Source organism: Bubalus kerabau, chromosome 22 (genome assembly GCF_029407905.1).
Source record: "Bubalus kerabau isolate K-KA32 ecotype Philippines breed swamp buffalo chromosome 22, PCC_UOA_SB_1v2, whole genome shotgun sequence".
In the NCBI taxonomy this organism is placed as follows: Eukaryota; Metazoa; Chordata; class Mammalia; order Artiodactyla; family Bovidae; genus Bubalus; species Bubalus kerabau.
In genome coordinates, this window is record NC_073645.1 from 41,685,924 (window position 1) to 41,711,371 (window position 25,448).

The following is a 25,448-nucleotide window of genomic DNA, read 5'->3' on the forward strand; positions in this document are numbered from 1 at the left end:
CTGACAGCTGGGGCACCGCAAAACGTTCTGTGGTCAGGATCACTGTATGTCTTTGCCGCGCCATGTCCGGTCCCACGGAGGGTGGAGCCGGCCCTGAGGCCCGGGCTGTGGGAATGTACTTGCTCCCCGTTTGCCCACCATGGCTTTTACCCACCCATCTGGTGGGGTCCCCGTGAACAACGGAAGCCCCAACTAAGCCACCGAGTTCAGCTCCCAGGTGTGTTAACAGGCCCTAGAAAGGCTTCCAGTCCCCCGCCCCACCCCTCCTCGCCTCTCTGAGTCTGGCCTGGGTGCTCCCTGAACTGGCTGTGTCTGCACCAGTGTTTGCCTTTTAAACCGAGCCCGGGCTTCATCCTGCATCCCGAGCCCCTCCCTTAGGGCTCTGCACCGGGGGGAAGGGTCAGTGCTCCCAAGCAGTAAAGGTGGGGCAGGGTCAGGCCATGGCCAGCACCTCTGCACGGGGAGGCTCTGTGTCCCCTGATTCTGCCCTCCTGCCTCTCTTGCCCACCCCTGGGGTCTTATGTCAAACCGGGAAGGCGCTGGACACACTTGAAGACACCAAGTGTCTTCCAGTCCTGGGAAACCTTGGACGCGGCTGCCCAGCATGAACGACACAGTTCCCATCACTGGAGATGCTGGGCTAGAGGTGCCCCTCGAGATGTGTTTTCTTTCAAGTGTTCCCATCAATGGGTAGGTCTGGGGGCGTGTCCACTCAGTGCCCCTGAATCCTGACATCTCAACCCCAGCACTTTGGGACAGGGGGTAACAGAGGAGTGGGGGGCGGTGGGGAGGGGGAGGATAGAGGAGGAGTGTCCTAGACTCAGGGTGCGTCCAGGGAACTTCACAGAGGAAGGTACCCTGAGGCAGAGACCCTGTGACTACTGGCTATTTCTAGAAAGTGAGACCTACAAAAAACAGAACGAGGCCCCTGGCCCTTGTATTTGCAAGCTCCATCCCTTTGCCCTACGCACCCAATCAGCTCCCTTCTTACCTGTACCTATGGGATTGTAAAGAAACGCTTCTGATAAAGATTCTGGGGCCCTGACCTGGTTCCACCCTCCCCCGCCCCCTACTCCCCCTTCCCCTCCCAGGTGAGGAAACTCAGGTGGGGCGGGGCCCTGTCTTCCTTCCACAGTGGTTGCCAAGGGCATTGGGTTGGAGAAAGTCACTTGCAGGCTGAGATCACCTCAAGTACCTTTGTCTGGAGTCCCTTTAGAAAAGGCTTGAGTCACTCAGTGACGCAGTCCCAAAAGGCCCTGTAATTGAGCTCTTGCCTTGTTTGGGGCTGTACGGAAAGACTGAACCAGTGGGCTCCCTCACAGCCCCCCACCAACCAGGGCTGTGGGTACCTCTGTGGCAGTGGCGAAGGTTGCGGAGCCCCGGGGTGGGACAGAAAGGCCGGTGGCAAAGAGGGTGAGCGGAGGAAAGAGCAGACCCAGGGATCGCCTGCCCACCCCCCGCCCCCCATCAGGAAAACCAGCCTCTGAGAACACCCAGAGCCTCCCCATGGTGAGACTTTCTGGAAACCAGCCCTGCGGGCCACGCTGCAGAAACTGAGTCCTGCAAGCTCACCTGGGTAGAAAGGAACGGAACAGACTCTGTAACTCCACCGACGTCACACGCAATGTTGTCACAGAGCCTTCCACTTGACCGGCTGGAGCTGCTGAGTCATCAGCCATTGTGGCTGGGAACACAGAGAGCGAGCCTTCCCTCGTGGTCCCAGGGATGCTCGAGACCCTCCCAGACCTTGATCCAAGTGTGCTGAGAGCCACGCCTCTGGTTTTCATGGCTCTCACCCCCCCCCACCCCATCCCACGCCCACCCTCCACCCCTGCACTGAGATGTGTATCCTAAAGACCTGCTTTGTAACACAATTTGAGTTTCTAACAAATTTGGTGCCTTAGCATGACCTTTCCAACCTCCTAATCCCTTGGTGACTCACAGGCCCTGTGGGAGGGGCTCCGAGACGGAAGGAGGAAGAGACCCTGTGGAGCATCCTGGAGCCCTTTGTGGCCAGGCCCTCGCCTAACACCCGCGTTCTGGTGCCTTTAGCCAGCGGTACTCTAAACCGTCTTGGCCAAGAGGCTGGCCATTTCTGTGGTTTTGATTGTGCTGCCTCTGGTCACGCCTGGCACTGCCTACCTTGGGAAACACCACTGAGTTGCTGCAAGTCTCACTCAGCCCTTCTGTCTCACCCCATCCGCAGGGGCCAGAACTGATCGGATTGTTTCAGAGTCAAGGCTGCCCGCGACATGGGCCTTATTACTGTGGTTCAGTGGCTCAGTCGGGTCCGGCTCTTTGTGACCCCATGGACTGCAGGCGGCCAGGCTTCCCTGTCCTTCACCATCTCCCAGAATTTGCTCAAACTCATGTCCACGTGTGGCCTGCCTGGAGGGAAGATGCGTTGACTAGTCGGATCTGTTCTTTGGAAATTCTCTAGGCAGGAATACTGGAGTGGGTAGCCACTCCCTTCTCCAGCGGATCTTCCCCACCCAGGGATCGAACCCGGGTCTCCTGCATTGCAGGCAGATTCTTTACCATCTGAGTCACCAGGGAAGCCCCCCTTGGGAGTTTGGACTCAGGATTCTGGCCGATGGGTAGGGAGGGGGCTTTGGGGCCTGCCGGTTGCAGCACAATTCTGATACTGACTACCCTGAATGAGCAAAAACTCCACAGAGGGAGCACAGTCCCCACAAGACCACCACCCTCACTTCAGACCCCAGACTCAAGTTTGGGTGTCCCCAGGCCACACGTACTTCTGACTAATTGACTACAAATTTGGAAATCTCCCCCAATCCCTCTCAGACTTGATTATTCGCTAGGATGACTCAGAGAGCTCAGGAGAGCTCTAGATTTACAATTTTATTAGGGTGAAAGGATACAAATCTGAACCAGCAAAATGAGGAGATGCACAAGGCAAGGCCTGTGATGGGCACGTCACCCTGCCAGCGCCGGTGTGTGAGCACCAACCAGGAAGTTCACCCAAACTGGGTCCCAGAGTTTTTATTGGGCTTTCATTACTTAGGCATGATTGATTGAATCGTTAGTCACATGGCTGAACTCAGTCTCCAGCCTCCTTCCCCACCCCAAAGTTTGGACACTGTCATTTGACTCAAAGGCCCAACCTTCTAACCCCATGGTTGGTCCATTCTGGCATGGCCAGCCTCAGCCTGAGTCATCTCATTAGCGTAAGCTCAGGTACAGTTCTGGGGATCCACCATGAATAAAACCCACATCCCCAACACTGGGAAAATTCCCAGGACTGGGAGGTCACCTCCCAGGAGTCAAGGACCAAGCCAGTGTTTTCATTATGGCCAGTTGGGTTCGATGCAAAGAGGTAAGTGAGCCTGGCATGGTCTGCAGAGGGGCAGAGACACCCCAGCCCCAAATTCTCCATGTCTCCATGGCATTCCTGTTCCTACAAACCCTGCTGCTCTTGACTGCCTCATTTTGGATTCCTAGAATCTCTTTATGACCCTGGTATTAATCCTCATCTTTGGGGGTCAAATTGAATCTCTCATCCTGCTCACCTTGGCTTGAACCGCACTCACCAACACAGTTTTCCAATCTGAGTGGACAAGTCTGTCTTGGAGGAATGTAGTCCATGGGAAAACCAGCCTCCACTTCCTCAGGGCCCACAAAATGCATCAGGTCCTCTACAGATCCTGGTGTGCCATCTCCAGGGGTGATGTTCTTCTCTATGGAGTCTGTAGAACAATAAAGGTCCAAGGGCCATCAGAATGGGACAAGGCACCCAGGAAGTATATGGCGTGTGCGCCGATGATTTGGGTGGGGTTTGAAGGGAGTCCTTCCCGCTCCTTAGGGAGCCAGACTGGGGCCTGGAGTCATGGGTCCCTGAGGCCATCTCAGTAGCCTGTACCCACCAAGGCCAGTAGTGACCTTCTCTCCAGTGTCTCCCTCTAGTTTTCTGGAAACAGTTGGGTCCATATCCAGCGAGTGGCCACATAAGTGGCTTTGTGGGCATCATGTGAGAAGAATGCCTGAGTAAGGCAGGGGACAGGGACCTGGGTTCTTAACAGAGTCAGACCCCAACATCACTGAATTTGTCCAAACCCCTGTGTTTCTCTTCAGATCCTTTTTAGAAGTAGACAGAGCAGAAATAATAATCAGAGAAATTTCCAGAAAGCTTGGTCCCATCATACTATTTCCCACATGATGCTCAAGGACTTGCTCCAACTTGACTCTGCATCAGAATCACCTGGAAGGCTCATTAAAACGGACTGCTGTCCCCACCCCCTCACCCCTCCACGGCAAAGAATTTCTGACTGTAGATCTAAGGTGGAGCCCAAGGTTTTGCATTTCTAACCAATTCCCCAGTGATGCTGGTGCAACTGGCCCAAGGACCGCACTGGGAACCACTGATCGAGGGTGTGAAGGCAAATCCTTTGCAACACATGCAGAGGGTCTTGCTCAGCTTCTACCCAAGCAACCTTTCTCTGACCGATTGCTCATTTGTTACTAGGGAGAAAGATAAAAAGCCTTGGTGGGTACAGGCTACTGAGATGGCCTCAGGGACCCATGACTCCAGGCCCCAGTCTGGCTCCCTAAGGAGTGGGAAGGACTCCCTTCAAACCCCACCCAAATCATCGGCGCACACGCCATGTATTTCCTGGGTGCCTTGTCCCATTCTGATGGACCTTGGACCTTTATTGTTCTACAGACTCCATAGACCAGTAGACCAGGAGTCAGGATGCCTGGGTCTTGGTTTACCTATTGTTTAATATGACTGTGTCGGGTCTTAGTTGCAGAACACGGGATCTCCATCACATCATGCAGGATCTTTCCTTGCAGCATTCAGACTCTCTAGTTGTGCCTTGAGGGCCAAGTTGTTCCTCGGCACATGGAATTTTAGTTCTCCAACCAGGGATTGAACCTATGTCCCCTGTATTACAGGTGGATAGATTCTTTACCACTGGACCACTGGGGAAGTCCCTGGGTCCTGGTTCAAATGTAACACAAACTGAGTGATTTGAAGCAAAGTTCTTGCCGTTCTGAGTCTCTTTCCTCACTTATCAAATGGGACCATTAAGAGGACCTACCTGTGTGGTTGATGAGGGGATTAAATGAGAAGATGTCTAAGCAAACAGCTTTCTGACCCTGGGAGTACAGGAAATGCCACATTTCTTTAACTTCCAAATCAGATACACTGTAAGATTAATGAGAAGTTCGAGGTCAATTGTTTTGCAAAGGTCTGTCCCCCCTTCCCTTCCAAAGATAGCACAAAAAGTCCTAGGGCTCCGAAGCGTGTATCAGTCACTCAGTCGTGTCCCACTCTTGGCGAACCCATGGACTGTAGCCCTCCAGGCTTCTCTGTCCATGGAATTCTCCAGGCAAGAATACTGGAGTGGCTTGCCATTCCATTCTCCAGGGATCTTCCTAACCCAGGGATCAAACTCAGGCCTCCCACATTGCAGGCAGATTCTTTACCCTCTGAGCCACAAAGTGAAGTGAAGTGAGTCGCTCAGTCGTGTCTGACACTTTGCAACCCCATGGACTGTATGTAGCCTACCAGGCTCCATTGTCCATGGGATTTTCCAGGCAAGTGTACTGGAGTGGGTTGCCATTTCCTTCTCCAGGGGATTCTTTCTGACCCAGGGATAGAACCCAGGTCTCCCACATTGCAGGCAGACGCTTTACCATCTGAGACGCCAGGGAAACCCCTAAGCCTCCAAGGAGTCCCAAAAGTAAGACAGACCATCGGGGTCACTGCTGTTGTCTGTTTTGTCAGTGTCCTTCGGGGGAGGGGTCTCGGCGTCAGCTCCCCAGTGTCAGGCTGGCCCTGGGTCCCTCACTGCTCAGAGTCCCTCATCCCTGGGATCCTGTGGGGACCGTGCCTTCCTGGAGCGCAGCCTCCCCCCCGCTGCCCCTCCCGGACACTCTCCCCCTCATTCTCATTTCAGTCCTCAGCCTTCAAAGTGCAAACACCTCCCTGGAAAACAGTAGATGCCACAAGAATAACAGCCAATTTCTCCCCCCACAGTGACAGTTTTCTCATGGCAGCTTTTTGGCGTGATCCTTTCATTCTTCCCTGGGGGTGTCCACGGGAGCGAAAGGAATGCCAATTAGTTTCTCAGTAGCTCAGCCTGTTCTGAGCGCTTAAGACGTGATAGCTCTTGATTCCTCTGCTTTCTTCCCAAGTCCTGCGTTCCATCCCCGCTGGGGCTTGCCCACCTGCTGGCCACTCTCCCCGCTTCCCCTGCCCTGCCACCTGCTTATCACGCTTCTCTCAGCCCATCGGGGCTGCACCTTCATAAGGCCACTGCTGGCAGCCAAGGGGGGACCCTGGAGGCTGGAGAGAGCAGAGTGATGTGCTAAGCCACTTCCTTCCTGGAGACTGCTCCTGGGGAACACTGCATCTTCCTGCCACCCACCTTTCTCCAGGTTGCGCTTGGACTCATGTCCACTCGGGAGAGAGACCCACCACCCTGGTCCCTTGGTGTCTTCCCCGGAACTGTGAGCGGGTGGAGTTCAGCCCACGTCCCCAAGCCCGATGTCTTGGTCTCTTCTCACTTCTGGTGGGAGACCTCCGGGCTGACTACCAGCCTGTGTTGCTGGCATCCCCTCCTTGGAGGGAGCCCCCTTCCTCCCTGAGGCGCCCCCACCTGCCTGACCACACCCCCAGCAGCCTCACCCGGCTCTGCTCTTTGAAGCCTGGGATGAGCTGGAGTTCCACGAAGTGGGGCACTCTGTCCTCCTGGCCACCTCACTATCAGCACATGGAAGGTAAACCATGAGCAGCAGTGGGCTGCTGGGTGAAGAAAAGAAAACCCAGGGATGCTCGAGACAGGAAGCGGCTGTGAATCAGTGTGGGTTGGAGAAGATACGTGCTTCTGTTTGCACATGTGGTTTGTTTATTGGCCCCATCCCTCTCCCTGAGCCTGAGGTTTGTCACCTGTGGAATGGGGCTAGTACTAAATGAGGACCACAGCATGTAGCACCTAGCTCAGTGCTAAGCCCAGAGGGCGATCCCTGCAACTACTCATTTACTGTCAGCATAACGCAACAAAAGCTTGCAGTTGTCCAGGACAGTTGTGTTAGCTGTCCAACCCCCTGGAAGGATATGAAGCAAGAATCTGGGCTGAGCTGGGAGAGGGTTGTGGGCCAGACAAGGGATCTGCCTTTTAAGAGTAGCCCTGGAGAGGGGATTAGAAGGGGGTCTTGAAGAAGGAGCAGGGCTTCAGTAGGCAGAGGCATTAGTTCTAGAAGTCAGAAGTCTAACCTGGGTCTCACTGGATAAAAACAAGGGAGTTGGCAGGGCTCTTATGTTTCTGGGGCCTCTAAGAGAGCATCTGTTCTTGCCTTGTCCAGTTTCTAGAAGCCGCCTGCATCCTTTGGCTTGTGGCCCCTTCCTTCTTCAAAGGCAGCAGTAGCTGATCTAGTCTTTCTGACATCACATCACTCCGAGCTGACTCTTCTGCCTCTGGTTACATCAGGACCACCCGGATCATCCAAAATAACATCCCTGTCACTATCCTTAATTCCTTCTGTAACCGTAATTCCCTTTACCACGTAACCTAAAATATTCACAGGTGCCAGCAATTAAGGGTTACTTTGGGGGAGTATGATTTTGCCTACGTAGTCCCTGCCCCATTCTGGGGGCTGAGGCGATGAGGAGGATGAAGGAAGCCCCCAGGAGGCTGTGTGGTACCCACCCGCTCTTCATCACTCCAGCCTCCGTGTTACATCCTCCAGGTGGCCTGGATGACTCTTCCCCTCTCCCCGCCTCCACCACTGCCCCATTACTAGGGAGTCTGTCCCAAACTCTGCACTTTTCCTGAGTGTTGGTCATAAGGGTCATAAATAAAGCAGCATCCCTCCATTTTGGCATTATTGACACTTTGAGTACCTTGTTCTCTGTTGTAAGGGGGCCGTCCTGCACCTTGTATGATGTTTAACTCTGTGGCCTCTACCTGCCAGATGCTGGCAGCACTCTTATCCGGTGTGACAACCCCAAATATCTCTAGACACTGCCAGATGTCCCCTGGAGGACAAATTGCCCAGGGGTTGAGAACCACTGATGTCAAGGCTTTGATGTCTTCCTTACTAGATTGGGCACCACAAGAAGGAAGCCCCAAGAGGGTGACACCCCTTCAGTCTTCCCCATTCCTGTGTCCCCAGCATCTGCATACTGCTTGGCATTTAGTTGATGCTCAACATATTGGTTGAATGAATTAATGAGTTTGTGTTAATTTTCTTTATTTTGTGTTAACTTTCTTAATGGAGAAGTTAGTCTATAAAAATATGTTTGTGTGTGTGTGTGTGTGTGTGTGTGTAAAATAGACTTCTGTTTCCATAAACTGGCTGTATCACTTGGGGGTGATTCTTTAAGTAGCCCCATTCCTGGTTCCACTCACAGAGTTGGGGTTCAGGCTGATGAGGTACAGGCTGTGAGTCTGTATGGCCAAGAGTTCTTCACCAATTCCTCAAAAAGGCAAACATAGAATGACCATATGATCCAGCGGTTCTGCTCCTAGGCATATACCTGAAGGAATTGAAAGCAGGGACTCAGGTATTCCGAGCCGCCGTATTCACGGTAGCCAGAAGGTGGACACCATCCAAGCGTCCACCAAAAGACAAATGGATAAACAAAAGGTGGTGTGTACACACACAACAGAGGATTATTCCACCGTACAGTGGAGTGAAATCTGACACACACTGCAACATGGATAATCCTCGAAGACATCCTGCCAAGTGGAATCGGCCAGTCCTGGAAGACCACGTGTTGCGTGCTGTCACTCATGAGTCCCCGGAGCAGTCAAACCAGAGAGACAAAGTAGAACGGAGGTTACCAGGGTGGAGGGGGCTGGAAGCTGGTGTTGGATGGGCACCGAGTTTCTGCTGGGGAGGAGGAAGGATTTCTGGAGCTGGATGGTGGCGATGATTACATGACACATGAATGTACTTAGTGCTGTGGAATTGTATACCTACAGAGGGTTAACATGGTATATTTTCTGTTACTTATATTTTACCATACACACAAAAAGTGCTTCATCCCAGCCAGATCTGGGAATAAAGAGTATGGAATGAATGGCGGGGGGTGGGGTGGTGGTGGTGCGTACTAAATGAGTTCTAACCATTGCTTTAGGCCTCGGAGCCAGAGCTGGTGAGGATGGGAGCAGACTTGGCTAATTTCTCCAGGGGGCAGCCCTCCCCTGGGGGATACACATAAGCACTAAGGGGCCAGGCCGGCCACCGGATGGAGGCCACGTGTCGTGTCCATGGGGTCAGCTGCGCCCAGCTCTATCTGAGCCTTGCCATGTGTCTGGTTACGGGACAGAAGTCCCGAACCTGGGTTTATATGCAAAACCTCAGTGTTTAAATCTTGACACCTGGTTCAGTGAACAGGTGTGGGGTGGCCTGTTTTCTCGGAGGCTTGGGTCTCTACTAAAGAGCTCCAAGTTCTGCTTGTTCTTACCGCGTGTCCTGTCACTTCTGAGGTCTGGGGCCAGCTTTCTCTGTGATCCCTGGGAGTTTCCCTGGCTCACAGGGCTCCTGAAAGGGAGCTTTATAGACAGAAGGGTGCATATGAGTGCCTGGGGTCTAGATTCTGCTCAGGCTGGGGTCTGGTCTCTGCCATTTGTGAGCTGTGGAGTGTAGGAGACTTGCCTCTTTCTTCCCTGTTGCTTCAGTTTCCTTGTCTTTCAAGTGGGATAGTAATAGTTCTGCCTGGGAGAGTTAGAGTGGGGACTCAGGGAAGGCCAGCTGAGGGGCTCCAACGTGTATGTGGGCGGTGAAGTGTGTCAGCTCCGGTGGGAGCACCAAGCATGCGGGAAGCAGTGCAGGCCATCAGCTGGGAAATTACACAACCTGGACATCTGTTTCTGCATCTGTGATGAACCTGGTGATTTGCTCCTCCAAGAGTCATTCTGGGGATTAAATAAGATAATGTCCAAAACGTGCCTGGCCACAGCATGTGCCCCATACACATTCATTTTTTTCCTTGGAGTCCAATGCTTTTGATCTTTGTGAAGACTTGAGCAGAGGGAGCCAGGGCTGCTTGGCCAGGGCTGGAGACAGAACGAGCAGAGAGCCAGGAAATGGACTGTGTCCTGCCCCTCTGTCATGGGCTCCCTCTCCTTGTTCCCAGCTCTGAGGATGGTCCTGGTTCTAGCCTCAGAAGCCCACACACTGGCTGTTCCAGAAGGTGCCCTCAGCTTTCAGGGCAATTGGATAACTTGGGAATCTCCATTTATTGATATTTACTCTTTTGAGATCACATGGACTGTAGCCTACCAGGCTCCTCTGTCCATGGAATTTTCTAGGCAAGAATACTGGAGTGGGTTGCCATTTCCTCCTCCAGTGGATCTTCCCGACCCAGGGATCGAACCTGCATCTCTTGCATTGCAGGTGACTTCTTTACCATTTGAGCCACCAGGGAAGTGGCTACATTTATTGAGATCAGCTCCATGCCAGCCCCAGAACACATACTTTGCTGGGGGTGGGCCCAGAGCCCAGCTCCTTTGGGATACCCTGGGTTGGCTGGCTGCAGAAAGGGCCCTTGCCCTGCCTGGACCCTCTCTGAGGGTCAGAGACTGGGGGGACATCACACCCACCCAGCTTAGAGTGCAGCCCAGGGTACTGAGGGCCTGCCCAAGATCCCAAGTCTCTGTAACCAGGCCCCAAACCCCACAGGTACTTGGGGTGTTGATCCCATGAAGGAGGATAAAAGGACCTTAAAATCTTGAGATGCTGAGGGGCCTAAAGGGCTATGTGACCTTTGATGAGTCACTGACCAGTGGAATTTAAGGACTACTCTGGCGACCGGGGTCAGACGAATGCATCTCAGGTTCTTGTGGGGTCCTGAGCATGTGATGACACAGAGGTGCCTCCAGGCCCCATTTCCAAGTGGTGGTGGGCTCAGGGACATGCAGGCCAGAGTCAGCAGCCCCTTGTTGACACACCTGAGTGTTCTGACGTCTGTCCACTGTCCAGGGATAAGAAGCGGTGGGGACAACAGGAACACCCTTGGGTGCACCCTCCTCAGCTCCATGTATTCATTCTGTGTGCTTGTTACATGTGTGTTCACTGTGTTTGTATGTTTATCACGTGTGCATATTCATCACATGTGTGTCCCTAGCATGTGTTCATTATAGTGCACGCTGGGCAGGATACAGGGCGGGGGGGGCAGCTGATGTGGTCCACCAGGAGTCCTTCCAGCCTTGGACCCTGGGGTTCATGAGGCGGGAGAAGAAGGGGATACTCAAGGCAAGGGAGAGTTGACTTCCTTGTCCCCAGCACCTGGCCTCCAGCTGGGGGTGGGGACTGTCCACAGGAAACAAGAGGACAAAAAGAGGTGGTGGTGGTGGGGGGGTGCATTTGTGAATCCATCTCACCCATTTGTGAGTCCATTTCACCAGGCTTTCCTGAGCCAGTCGGCCAGGTTCTGCCATAGAAAGGTTGAGGTCTAGTCTGGGGCTGATGCCAGGTCCCCATGGGGTTGCATAGTTATGGTTAATATATCAGCAAAGAACGGGCACCCAATGTGGGTGCAGAAGTGGGTGATGGGAGAGGCTGTGCCGGGTGGGGGAGCCCAGACCTGTGTGAGCCTGAAGGAAGGATGCATAGACTTGATACTGGCTGGGGAGGGGCTTGTCCCAGTCTCCCGGCTAGGAAGCTGCTCCCAGGCTCACTGGAATGGGACGTGGGCTCTGGCACCTCAGGCAACACCAGCATCAGCTCCCCGTCTTTCTCTCCCATCTCTGCAGGAGGCGGAGGAAAGCGCAAAGGGAAAAGCAAGAAGTGGAAGGAAATCCTTAAGTTCCCTCACATTAACCAGTGTGAAGACCTCCGAAGGGCCATAGGTAAGCCATCCTGCTCCAGGGGGCGTGGGGAGGAGCTGGGAGGGGAGTGAGGAGCCCAGTCACTGCGGAGTCATCTGTCCAGTGAGTCAAAATGGACAATGCTGTAAAGTGGTGCCAGGTAGGAGCTCCAAGCTAATGCCTTTGCCAGTTGGCATAAAGATACAGCCAACATTCATCCAACATTCATGAAGCATTTGATGCGTGCTGGGTGGGATCAACCCTCAATTACCCTTTGAGGCTGTTAATTTGCCTCCCTTACTTCGTGTGTGTGCATGTGTGAGTGCTAAGTCGCTTTGGTCATGTCCGACTCTTTGCAAGCCTATGGACTGTAGCCTGCCAGGCTCCTTTGTCCTCCTAAAGATGAGGAAGAGGAAGACTGGCTGGGACCTCGGGCTGTGGGGAGTGATGATGTGCCAGTGAGCTCCTGGCTTTCCTTTTTGCCTCACTTATATCCCAGGGACCAGGTCCTGGAGACACTCACCACCCAGAAATGCCAATGGGTGCAAACAAAGAAGACGCCTCCCATCCAAAAATAAATAAATTAAAAAAAAAAAATTGTGTTCTCTTTGGGCAATGGCCAGGGACAGGGACAGCTGAGCTGAGCTGGCCCCTCCAGAACGGTCACACTTCAGCCACTGTTCACCCCAACAATGTGGACACCTCACTTTCTACCTTCCTTCTCACTTACCCTTGAGCCAGATTCAGGGACCTAGTGCTCCCGCACTCTCCATGTCTCTCCTCTCTGATCCTGACACTTGGAGGTGAGCAAGCTCTACTGAGGTTCATTCCCTGCCCCCTGACTCTCAGTCCTGCCAAGTCTAACCCTGCTCCCCAGGAGACCTCAGGCCATTGCCCCAGTGCCACCAAGGCCCCTCACCTTCCAGTTGGCCTGGCCCCACCTTCTTCACTTCCGGTTTAGGGGACCCGGGAGCCTAGGATTTACCTCTGAGATTTGCTCCGCCCGTGGACCCCACCCCATGGGCCCCAACCCCATATGTCTGTCTAGGTCCATAAACCAGCCTCTTGGCACCATCCACTCCCCTGGGAGGGTGTGAGAAACGTGTGCGCTGGCGTGTGAAAATGAATTCTTCTGTTCTCCTCGAGGGCATTGAAAAGGCTCTGTGTGTGAGGGCAGTGTGAAGAGAGGCCGGGAAAACAGGAAGGCCGCCATAAACCGGCCGAGGGACTGCTGCTCGCGGGGAAGGGCCCCAGGGCTTGGGCCCTCCTGCATGTTTACAGTCCGTCGCCCTGGTGTTTGCCCAGCCTCTGCTGGGGTCCTGCTGGAAGGCTTTCCTAAATAAAAATCTCATTTCTTTTCTAGACCAATACACAAACCAAACAGTGGCAAATGCTGCATTTATTTTTCTTGCTCACACATGAGCTCATTTTCTGAAGCTTTGGAGAGGATATCCTGGGACAGGCTTTGGGCCAGGGTGACGTGGCCCTTGTGGGCCTGGAAGGCCACATGGGAAGGATCTTCATTAGAGGAGAGGACGGAGCCCTCTGGGATCCCCTGGACTGGGCAGAACAGTGGTCTGTTAAAGCCATACCCTCTCTCTTGCACTCAGCACGGCCCTGACAACTGCAGGCCATCTCCCCCAGCAGAGACCCCAGGGTGATTTTAAGAAATGAAAACGGCACCCAGTGGACCCCCTGCTGAAACCACAGCAGCCTGTCCTCCCACCTGGAATGAAACACAAGCTTCTCACCGTGCTTTATGAGCACTTTGGCCATTGTATGAAGCTTAGGGATCCCTTCTCAGAATAATGCTTTTACATATACAGAAAATAAAGTACATGGTGTTGCAAAGGAAACCAGTTCTTTTCAGATAATTAGATACTTTAAAATATTATGATCTTGAAGTATATGAGCTTTTTTGTTCTTCAGTCATGTCTGACTCTTTGAAGTCCCGTGGCCTGTAGTCTGCCAGGCTCCTCTGTCCATGGAATTTTCCTGGCAAGACTACTGGAGCAGGTTGCCATTGCCCACTCCAGGGGATCATCCCAAGCCATGCATCAAACCTGCATCTCTTGTGTCTCCTGCATTGGCAGGTGGATTCTTTTACCACTGAACCACCTGGGAAGCTTTAATAATGCTCAGCAACTGGTCTAACCAAGGCTCAGCAACTGTTCTAATAGCTACTGTAATTCTGAATTAGTGAGGAGCATAAGTAATATTTCCAGATACCTGCAATGATGGTGATATGAATGGGTGTGAGATTTCTGTTGTTGATCATCCCAGGCACTCTAACGTTACTGTGGGTTGTGGTTGACATTCGTGACTCAAGGAAGAGCTCATTTCCACTTAGAGGCTGATGAAAAGAGAGATGATGTTTTTCTCCATCCAAGTTCAATGAGTGAATGAAGTCACTCAGTTGTGTCCGACTCTTTGTGACCCCATGGACTGTAGCTTACCAGGCTCCTCCATCCATGGGATTTTTCCAGGCAAGAATACTGGAGTGGGTTGCCATTTCCTTCTCCAGGAGATCTTCCTGACGCAGGGATTGAACCCGGGTCTCCCACATTGTAGGCAGATGCTTTACTGTCTGAGTCACCAGGGAAGTCAAAGTTCAAGGACCTCTTAAATCCTATCCATGGACCTCTTGGCGATGCCCTTCCTATGCTGCCCTGTATGAGCCTGCCTTCACCTTTGCTGTGCTGGTTGCTTTTTCCTTGACTACCCCAAGCTTGTCTCTAGCCTAGAGCCTCTGCTGGTCCCTCTGCCTGGAATGCTCTTCCCCCACATTCAGGGGACCTTTAGGTCTCAGTTCAGGTAGCACCTCCATAGAAAAGCCTTCCTGGGACTTCCCTAAAAGTAAACTTAAATCTTTCCCTGGTGGCTCAGACAGTAAAGCGTCTGCCTGCAATGCGGGAGACCCTGGTTTGATCCCTGGGTTGGGAAGATCCCCTGGAGAAAGAAATGGAAACCCACTCCAGTATTCTTGCCTGGAGAATCCTATGGACAGAGGAGCCTGGTAGGTTATAGTCCATGGGGTCGCAAAGAGTTGGACCTCGTGGTCCAGTAGCTAAGACCGTGCTCCCATTGTAGGGGGCGCAGGTTCCATCCCTGGTCAGGGAACTAGATCCCACATGCTGCATCCAAGGATCCTGTATGCCACGGTGAAGATGGAAGATCCTGCTTGCCACAACTGAGACCCGGTACGCCAAATAAATAAATATTTTTTTAAAAAAGAAAAGAAAAGCTTTTCCAACAAACCTTTAGAAAGGAACTGTATTCTCCCTTTAACTGCTGTCTCTCACACGGTGCTGTCTATTAATGCTCTTGGCCCGCGACCCCAGCCGTAGTCATCTTGTGTTTAGTTGTGGGCCTGTGTGTTTTCTCTCTCCCTCACTGGACTGGATGTCCCATGACCACAGTGACCGTGGGGGTCACCACTAGGACCGTGCCTGGCGCACTGCAGGGGCTCATTAAATCCTGGGAGAGTCAGTGAAGTGAAATATTGAAAATTAGGGCTCTGTTTAGAAAATCTGTGACATGAACGTGGCACTCCCAAATTTAATGTAGCCCACGGTTTAAAACTAAGTCATGAAAGTTCAGGCTTATAAGGTACCTTAGAAAGCATCTGCTTTAACACTCCCTTCCCCCACTCCCTACCAGATAGATAAACAAGTCAGAGGGGCAGGTGACCTGATGACTCCTGGTCCAGGCCAGTTTCCCCTGAGGCTGCAATTAGAATAATTCTTACAGTGATGTTAGGCTTTTACAGAATTCTCAAGCAACTGGAGAGCATCTTGTCCAACCACGCTTTTTAGACCTGAGTCTGAATTTCAGAGTCTGTTAACCTCCAATAGGAGAAGTGGCCTGCAACTCTCCATTCACCAGCGTTATATTGACTCACAAACATTTTTTGGCATCAGCCCCCAGCCAGTACCCAAAGCAGAGAGACTGTTTAGGCACTCAGAAAAAGACATTTCTGTCTCTTTTTTACTTTCATCTTCTAAGTGTGGGTTGCATGTTCATCTGATTACTAAGTTTATTGAGCCCTCATGGTATGCTATGCACTTGGGAAACAGACCTGATTCCTGACCACCCCCCCCACCCCTGCCGCCACCCCCAAGCTCATTCATGGCTGAAACCAGGAGGCTGGTGGAAATAGGTGAGAGCAAATTGAGAAAGTTTCATGTTGTAGGGACAGGATGCCGAGCAGAACCATACCGCAGGTCTTCCAACCCATCAAGAACTTCTCTGGAGGAAATGACATCACTCTGAGCCTCTCAGGGCATCTCTTTGTGTGAGCTCCTGAGGGACATGGACCACATTCTCCATCTTGGGTCCCCATTGCTGGCACTGGGAGTAGGTGAATGGGTAGATGGATAAAGTGATTAAATGAGTGCTGCCCTCCTTCCCAGCCTGGAAACTAACTCACTGTGAATGGCAGCAATGAGTATTAAGACAGAGATTCCTTGCCACATGTATCTACTTCCAATTGAGCCCCAGACATCAGTAACCAATTTTAGACAGTCCTGGCAGAGAGCAGACAGATCATGAGAAGAGGAAGTGTTCTCTAATATCTGCTTGGTGAAACATCGAATAATGGCATTCGTTAGTAAGCTAATTGTAAGATAATTAGAGAGAGCCCAAATCAAAGTAGTTCTCAGAATATCCAGAACTTGGAAGGCAGGAACATCATTGTGAAGATAAAAGATTGCTGAGGTCTGCAAATATTTCTCAGTGACGCAGAAAGTTCTTTTGGGCATAAAGTGTGGCATTTTTATTTATTTAGCTCAGGCTCATTGCGTACTTTATTCTTTCATTAAAAAAGAAAAAAAAAGAGTATGAGGGGGCTTGAGTGAAAGAGTTGATTATTCCGCTATTTGGCAATATTTCTGCAGGAACTGTCCAAAAGCTATATAATAAATCAAGCCCCCTCCCCACCTCCTGGCGGGGTGACGTTTACGAGGAGACTTTTCACAGAAAGTAGATGCCGCTGTGCCCTGCACCCTCACGGATGGACGGGACAGGAGAGATTTCATTTGCCATGTGGGAGAGAACTACTTGCCAAGCCTTAACTCTTTCTAGGAGCAGCAACTCTAGGCTGTGGGGGATTTCTAGAAGAAACTGTAGACTTTTAACTTTAAAGAAGAAAAACCACAGGGCTTCCCAGGTGATCCCGTGGTTAAGCTTCCGCTTTTCAATGCAGGGGGTGCTGGTTCAATCCCTGCAATGAGGGACTAAGGTCCCATATGCCTCGGTGTGCAGCCAAAAAACATTTAAAAATAAAAGAAGAAAATGAAAATAATGTGCAGTCTGCCTTGAACTAGCCTAGTCTTGATTATTCACTCAGTGTTGCCCATGGTCTTTCAACAAAAAATCAGCCCACAGACACGTGTTAAGCCCCTACTACATGCTGGGCATCACTGCAGACCCAGGATCTGTACCATTGGCCACAGAAGCTGTGTCGTCTTGTGGAAGGCCGTTGGCATTAAAGTCAAATGGTGGCTCCCAGTTGTGTGACATGGGGCGAGTTGCTTAGTTTCTCTGGCTTGCAAGTTTCTTTGTCTAGAATCAACCTGGCAGAATTGTTGGGAGGGCCAGTAGGGTGTCTACTACACACCATCCTTATCACCATTATCATCATGGTGTTGGTGGTGTAGGGTAAAGTTTGAAGGCCCTGGTGGGGAGGCTTTATAATTTCCCAAAGAAGCCAAATTGGCTACAAATGAGGAGTGGGGCTAGCCGCTTCTGTGCAGACATCATGTGGATCCAGTGCCCCAGGGACCCCTGCCTGGGGGTCATTTGAATCCTTCCCTTCCTTGAACCCTTGCCTCCAGCCTCTGCTTCCTGGTCCACCCTGGTCCCTGCAGCCCTTGGCCCTTCTTCCTCCCCTGTGGAAGCAGATGGTGTCACACTGTGCCCAGATCCATGGCCTGGTAGGTTTCTTTCCTAGGACACAAAGATGCTCTGGAAGGTTGCACCCTGGAGCCCTAACAAGGGTTACCCCTGGGAAAGCCATTTCCCAGTGGCTCAGCAGGTAAAGAATCCGCCTGCAATGCAGGAGGCACAGGAGATGCGGGTTTGATCTCCGGGTTGGGACGATCCGTTGGAGGAGGAAATGGCAACCTAATTCAATATCCTTGCCTGGAGAACCCCATGGGCTGAGGTCTACGGGGTAGCAAAGGAGTCAGACACGACTGAAGCGACTTAGCACTGGAGAAGGCATAGAGGTCAGAGGGGACATTAGCTTTATCTGTAAGATGTTTTTTTTAAATAATATTTTGTATTTTGTGCCTTGAGATTTTGCACTTTTTAAAAGAGGTCTATTTTGAAATTTTTGGCTGTGCTGGATATTCGCTGCCACTCGGGCCTTTCTCTCTGGCTGGGGCACGCGGGGACTGCTCTCCAGTTTCAGTGGATGAGCTGCTCATTGCAGCAGCTTCTCTTGTGGAGCGTGGGCTGTGGGGTGCCGGGCTTCGGTAGTTGTGGGGCACGGGCTTAGTTGCATGTGGGATCTTCCTGGCTCAGGGATTGAACTTGTGTCTCCTGCACTGCGAGGTGGATTCTTTACCACTGAGCCACCAGGGAAGCCCTATAAGGTGATTTTTTTTATAAAGGAGAAAGAATTGGCAAGTTATTTGTGTGGTTAAAGTTGAATGCTTAAAGATGAGATCTGCTGCCTGCTTCCACAGAAGGGCACTGGGGACAGTGATGCCATTTCCCTCTTTCTTGGTAGATTTTGGGTCCACTAATGAGTCTGTGGCCTCTGAGAGGATGATAAGAGTCTTGCCGTCTTTGCAGGTCCTGCAGGACTGGGCGAGGGGCTCCTGCTCGGTTCTTCTGGGATGCTGGCAGGTGGGAACCACCTGATAGCCAAAAGCCTTTGACTGGTGGGAGTCTCGGGACCTTCAGTCCTACAAAGATTTGGAGGAAGCCCAGGCATGAATCAGCCCAGCCTGACCTGGGACCCCCATCCTTGGAGTCTCCAGCCTTCTCCTGGGGTGCTCAGCGCTACACTCTGACCAGCAGGGTCCCCCTCATCCCACCCACAATGGACTCCTGCCTGCACATTGTCGGCATCCCCTGAGTGGAATGGGTGGGCAGGGTCCTTTCCCAGAGATGAGACAGGGCTGGTCTCTGCTGCAAACAGCCTCTCTTTCTGCTCATCCCTGCTCACAGGCAACTGATCCCTTGGCATTGCCAGGCACACAGCAGGGTCTGGAGAGGAGTCTGGGCTCCTGAGACAGGTCTCACCCCACCCAGGGTCTGTGTGACCCAGGCCCCTTCAGGCCTGCCAGGCTGGCATGCAAGCACTTGATTTCATTGTCAGGGATACCAAGTCTCTCTGCAGACGTCATTCCTGTCCTTGGGGTGATAAAGGCGCGTCCCGTCTGTCATTCTGCCACTTGCCATGCTCTGATAAGGCTCAGCATCTGCTTGTCCTTGGAGGGCAAGATAAATTTAGATGTGGCGGATTTAGAGAATCAGGTGACCTGTTTGCAGCTGTAGCTCTTAGGAGGGAGAGGGTTGCCTGGCTAGTCCCACAGTTTGCTGGGCATTAGTCTCACCTCTCCACCAAGATCAAGCCAAGGATTTCTCAAAATTGCCAACAACCGTAAGAAGCTGGGAGGAAAGCTTGGAGCAGATGGGTTCAGAAGGAAGCAGTACTGCTCACCACTGGAGTACCAATACCAATACCACTGGAAGGCAAGGGCTGGATCCTCAGTGCCCAGCCTGGCCTTGGGTGCAAGCACAATGCAAGCACCTAAAGGTCCTAGGTGATGGGTTTCATGTTGGGAGATTCTTAGAACAGAGCTTTGATAGGGATTTTATAGATGATCCGAGGTTGTGGTGTCTAAAGGCTGCCCTGCAGGAAGCATGAAAGATCTAAATTAGACTTCTGTCTGATCAGGCTTTCTTTTTGCCTTTTATATTTGGGTTTCTGTGTAAGGTTTTATTCCAGAGTTAAAACCAAGTTTCAAACCCATGGTTCTAAGCCAAGTCTCCATTTTGCAGGTAAGTAAACTGAGTCCCAGAAAGACAAGTGACTTGATGAGGTCTCTCTGTGACTCATTGTCTTAGTGGGCTCAGGCTGCCAGAGCAAAATGCCACAGATCAGGGGCCTTAAACAACAGAAATTCATTGTCTCACAATTCTGGAAGCTGGAGGTCCAAGATCAAGGACCCTGAATCCATCTGGTATTGCTTCCTTCTGAGCCCATCTGCTCCAGGCTTTCCTCCTAGCTTCTTATGTTTGTTGGCGATTTCAAGAATTCCTTGGCTTGCAGAAACATCACCCTAACCTTGTCTTCATCTTCGCATGGCATTCTTGTGTGTGTGTGTGTGTGTGTGTCTGTGTATATTCAAATTTCCCTTTTTAAGGACATTAGTTATATTGGTGTCATATTGGATTAGGGTTTATCCTAATGACCTCATTGTAACTTGATCACCTCTGTGAAGATTATTTTCAAATAAGATCACACTATAAAGGACTAGGGGTGAGGACTCCAACATATCTTCTTTGTCATTCAGCTGCTAAGTTGTGTCCGACTCTTCGAGACCCCGTGGAGTGCAACATGCCAGGATTCCTTGTCCTTCAGTATCTCCTGGAGTTTGCTCAAACTCATGTCCATTGAGTTGGTGATGCCATCCAACTATCTCAATCCTCTGTCTTCCCCTTCTCCTCCTGTCTGCAGTCTTTGTCAGCATCAGAGTCTTTTCCAATGAGTCCGCTCTTCGCATCAGGTGGCTAAAGTATTGGAGCTTCAGCTTCAGCATCAGACCTTCCAATGAATATTGAGGGTTTTTTTCCCTTTAAGATTGACTGGTTTGACCTCCTGGCACTCTCAAGGGACTCTCAGGAGTCTTCTCCAGCACCACCATGTCTTCTTTAGGGATCACAATCCAATCCCTAACTACCCACCTTCTCACATGGTTTCTGGAGTTCAAGTTCGAGGGATCAGAGGACCCAGAATCCTGCCAAGTCTGAAAGTAGACCCGTCCCTCCTTCCCGACCTGGCTCGGGGTTAACCCCTGTAGGCTGAGGCTCTCTGCTTCCCCACAGGCCACAGGGATGTCAGTAGGACGATTAACTGCTTTCCAAACCATGCAGCCTGGTGCTTTTATGTTCCCTTTTTTTATTTTTGTTGTTATTTGTTCAAGTCATTGTAATTGGTAAATTACTTTGCTAAAAAACATAAGAAAATGCACATGAAGGACCACACATAATTTTGCCACTGGGCTTAACACTTGCATGTAATTCCTTCTTGCTTTTCCCCCTGTGTACACACCATGGTTTTGTTTATTAATCTTTTTCTTAATATAATTTAAAAAATATTTTCCCATCTCATTAAAAACCTCCATAAATGTGATTTGTGCTTTTCTATTTGACGCATATTTTTTGAGCGTCAGGCATTGAGGATATATCAGTGAACCAAACACAAAATTCCATTCTCAGGGGCTGTCTGGAGGGGTGATTGTCTACACCAGGGGACTGTGGGGAACAAGCCTACTGCCTGGTCCGTCCCCACCTGTGTGGTTTATTTATTTCCTTATTATTATTTCCTTTAAGTTATCTTGAAAATAAGCCCTCTTTCAGTGGCCTCAAATGAATCTGATTTTTTAAAGGCCTCCTATCTATCCCATGGTCTTCCCAGGTGGCTCAGTGGTAAAGAATCTGCCTGCCAATGCAGGAGACGCAAGTTCGATCCCTGAGTTGGGAAGATCCCCTGGAGGAGGAAATGGCAACCGACTCCAGTATTCTTGCCTGGGAAATCCCGTGGATTGCAAAGAGTCGGACACGACTAAGCACACACACACACACACACACACACACACACACACATATATCCCATATATGTATTGTAATTTAGGGTGGTTTTTTTTTTTAGCCACCAGGCAGCATTTGGGATCTTAGTTCCCCAATCAGGGATCAAACCCCTTTCCCCAGCATTGGAAGCACAGAGTCTTTTTTTATTTTTTACTTTATTTATTTTTCATTGGAGGATAATTGCTTTGCAATATTATGTTGGTTTCTGCCGTACATCAACATGAATCAGCCATAGGTATACACATGTCCCCTCCCTCCTGAACCTCCCTCCCACCTCCTGCCCCATCCCAGCCGTCTAGGTATACACATGTCCCCTCCCTCCTGAACCTCCCTCCCACCTCCCGCCCCATCCCAGCCATCTAGGTATACACATGTCCCCTCCCTCCTGAACCTCCCTCCCACCTCCCGCCCCATCCCAGCCATCTAGGCTGTCACAGAGCACCAGGCTGAGCTCCCTGCACTATCTGGCAGCTTCCCATTAGCTGTCTCTTTTACACGTGGTAATGTATATGTTTCAATGCTACTCTCTCAATTCATCTCACCCTCTCCTTTCCCCACTGTGTCCATAAGTCTGTTCTCTATGTCTGAATCTCTATTTCTGCCCTGTAAATAGGTTCATCAGTACCATTTTTCTATATTGCATATATGTGTGTGTGTGTTAATATGTGACATATGTGGAAGCACAGTCTTAGCCATTGGTTCCAGAGAAGCCCCTGGGTTTTTTTCTCTCTCATTTTTTGCCATCACAATTAGTGTTCAGATGACCCTCTTTAGACTTCATTGTGACATCGCAGTCTCTGGCTCAGAGGTGAGAAAACCCACGCCGTCTTTCTGAATGCAGACACGTTTAGCTAAACCCGAGTAGACTGTGCTCTGCCCTCTGCCTCCCTCGCTTCCTCAGGAATGTTCCATTTCCAGCTCGCGCTTGCATCCACAGATGCCATTAACGTGAAATGTGCCGCTGATGGACAAAGCCAGTGAGGTTTGATGAACACCTCCGCCCCGCTTGCCAGCCCCAATTCCCTGCAGTCGCAGGCAGGAGAAGGGTTTTCTGTCTGTTTTAAGGCCTGTTGCTGAAAACAGAGGAAAAACAAGCTGGTTTATGCAGCAACAGGGACCTCAAAGCAGCCCCAGAGGCCAGCCGACCCGCAGCAGCCTGAGCACGACAGAGTTCTGCCCCATACAGAGACTCTAGGACAACACTGCTGATGGTCTCTGCCCAGACTCGATTTACAGACTTTATTTCCCGAGCTCTGTCTTCAGCAGCCCCTTGGCAGCATCAACCCCAGCGTCTGCCTCAGTGCGTTAAACACCCCTTGTTCCGAGTACCCCAGAGCTAGCACCCAAGGGACAGTGAGAAGAAAAAAATGTGGGTGGAGGGATATGTGGGGCCAGTATAAACTTTCAAATTAAAAAAAAAAAAAGGAACAACATCAAAAAAATGTATCCCCTGAAGAGCTCATGGGAGCCTGAGCTCCTGTTGACTTCTCCCTGCGGCCCCCTCCAGCCAGTACCAGGAAGTAAGATGCAAAATCGAGAAACCTGCAAACTCAGCCCGGCCTTTTGTTCGTTCTTCTTCTTCTTTTTTTTCTGTTTCACAATTGTACTGTCCTTGCATCGTCTTTAAAACTTATTTTTTTAGTTATCTTTTAGTTCTTTTTCTCTTTACAGAAATAAACCCGTTGATGAAATTTCTAAAATGGAATCTAGAAAGAGTAGAATAAAACTTGCTGATGTGATAATCACAGTTAACGTTGCCGTGTGTGGCCCTTTCACAGTTTGCTCTGCTTAGAGAGAGAGAATTGAACTAGCTGTCTTTTGTTTCCCTGCCCAGAAGTCAGGTACCATTTTAAATGGAAGTAAATGGTTGTAGTGTCTCTTGTGGCCTGGGAGGTAGGAGACCAGGTTCCTGTGCTACTGTCTTGGTTCTGTGGCCTTTTGAAAGTCACTTAACTTCAATTTGCTCGTCTTTTTTTTTTTTTTTTTTTTTTTTTAATGTGGACCATTTGTAAAGTCTTTATTGAATTTGTTACAATATTTCTTCTGTTTTATGTTTTGGCTGAAAGGCATGTGGGATCTTAGCACCCCAACTGGGGATGGAACCCGCACCCCCTTCATAGGAAGGTGAAGTCTTACCACTGGACTTCTAGGCAAGTCCCAATTTGCCCATCTTTAAAATGGGGATCTGGTCATCCTTCCTACCTTACTGGATGATCAAGTGTCCAGTGGAGTTACTAGTAGAAAGTGCTTTGTCATGGGCTCTGCAGATTGTTGCTGGTCATTTTCAACATGGTCATGTGACCCTGAGCTTCCCTGGTGGCTTAGATGGTAAAGAATCTGCCTGAAATGCAGGAGAGGTGGGTTGGATCTCTAGGTTGGGAAGATCCCCTGGAGAAGGGAACGGCTATCCACTCTAGTATTCTTGCCTGGAGAATCCCATATGCGGAGGAGCCTGGAGGGCTACTGTCCATGGGGTCACAAAGAGTCAGACACAACTGAGCGACTGAGGATGCTACCAGCATCGCTGTCACGCCAGCCCCCTCTGCCTGGTGGGCAGAGATGGACACGGAGGTGATATTGCTCCAGGCCTTTGGCTGAGCCCAGCTTGAGACAGAGTGAGATGCTGAGAATGGCTTTGCCAAAAGATGCCATCATCAGGATTGGGCGTCAGCAACTCTGGGAGTGTCTGGCAGCTGTAGGCACTGTGGTTATGTCTCAGGCAGGTCAGCTGGGACAAAGCTATTGAGGGACTGACCCATTTCCATCTATTTGGTACAGAGACACCAGTGAAGAGCATGAGGCACCAGGGTTAGAGCCAGGCTCTGTTCCTTACTGACTATGACTTTGGGCAAAGTGATGTAACTTCCCTAACCCCTAGTCTGTCTGCAAAAAGGGGACTAGAAGTTGCAAGGATTGACTGGAGACGCACAGTGGGAGGGCCGTGCCCAGGGCCTGGCTCACAGCGAGTGCCCAAGGGCAGCTGCTTCATCCCCTTCCTCTTCATTATCACTGTTGTCAACAGTCCTGTTCAGGTCAGAGCTTTGTTTCTTGGTTCCCAGGGTGGTGGTTGCCAAGTCCTGCTGGCTTTAGGTTTATCTGTTCATTCATTCGTTCATTCATCTGCTAAGTCCTTACTCTATGCCAGGGACCCAGGGAGCTGCCAGGTGGTGGGGAGCTGCTTTCCGGAGTGGCTCCTGGCAGCATGGACTGGGCTGTGTATTTCCTTTATGTAACCTGGATATAACCCTTTTCTCTCGGCCCTCAAAGTCTCTATTTACTTACTCTTAGCAGACTTAGAGGTTCTCATGGTTACCACCTGAAATCCCCCTCCTTAAAGGCCACTTCATCTATCCCTCTGCCTCCAGGCAGGATGGGCCTCAACCAACACAGATGCATGAGTGAAAACCTGTTAACCCACAAATCCCCGATTAGCTTTCACTCTGGGCAAGGCGCAGCCAAGGGCTCCCAGGGGGGCATGTGAGGCCAGCTCCATCCCTTAAGGAGCTGAGTCTAGTCAGGGAGACAGGGCAGGAAGCACACACAAGATGCCGGGTAATGGCCATGAGAATGTGGGCAGCTGTCACAAGTCAGTCCTCAGTACCAAATGCCTAGAGGTTGGGGGGAGAAGGGGGGACAGAGACATCTCTGTGGGACAGGAAGTTTCCAGCTGGAGTCACTGGGAGAAAGGGAAAACTTCTGGGGTCAGCAGGTTCAGCATCATCAGCATCATCCATCCAGCATTTCCTGGGCGCTCACCGTGGCCAGGCATCAGGCTGCCTCCCTTACAGACACACACTCATTGAAGCATTACAAACCCTATGGAACAGGTGTCACTTTTCCCCA

The 25,448-nt window shown here is 50.9% G+C and overlaps 2 protein-coding genes across 2 annotated transcripts in view; one reads left to right on the forward strand and one right to left on the reverse strand.

Moving 5' to 3' along the window:
* Positions 1-25,448, reverse strand: part of PRDX3 (peroxiredoxin 3) — a 186,300-nt gene that overhangs the window by 122,564 nt on the left and 38,288 nt on the right. The window lies entirely within an intron of this gene.
* Positions 1-25,448, forward strand: part of GRK5 (G protein-coupled receptor kinase 5) — a 225,042-nt gene that overhangs the window by 91,358 nt on the left and 108,236 nt on the right. Inside the window, exon 2 of the mRNA XM_055560168.1 lies at positions 11,727-11,822. Within this exon, the coding sequence (XP_055416143.1) occupies positions 11,727-11,822 (96 nt within the window). The remainder of the gene's footprint in view (positions 1-11,726; positions 11,823-25,448) is intronic.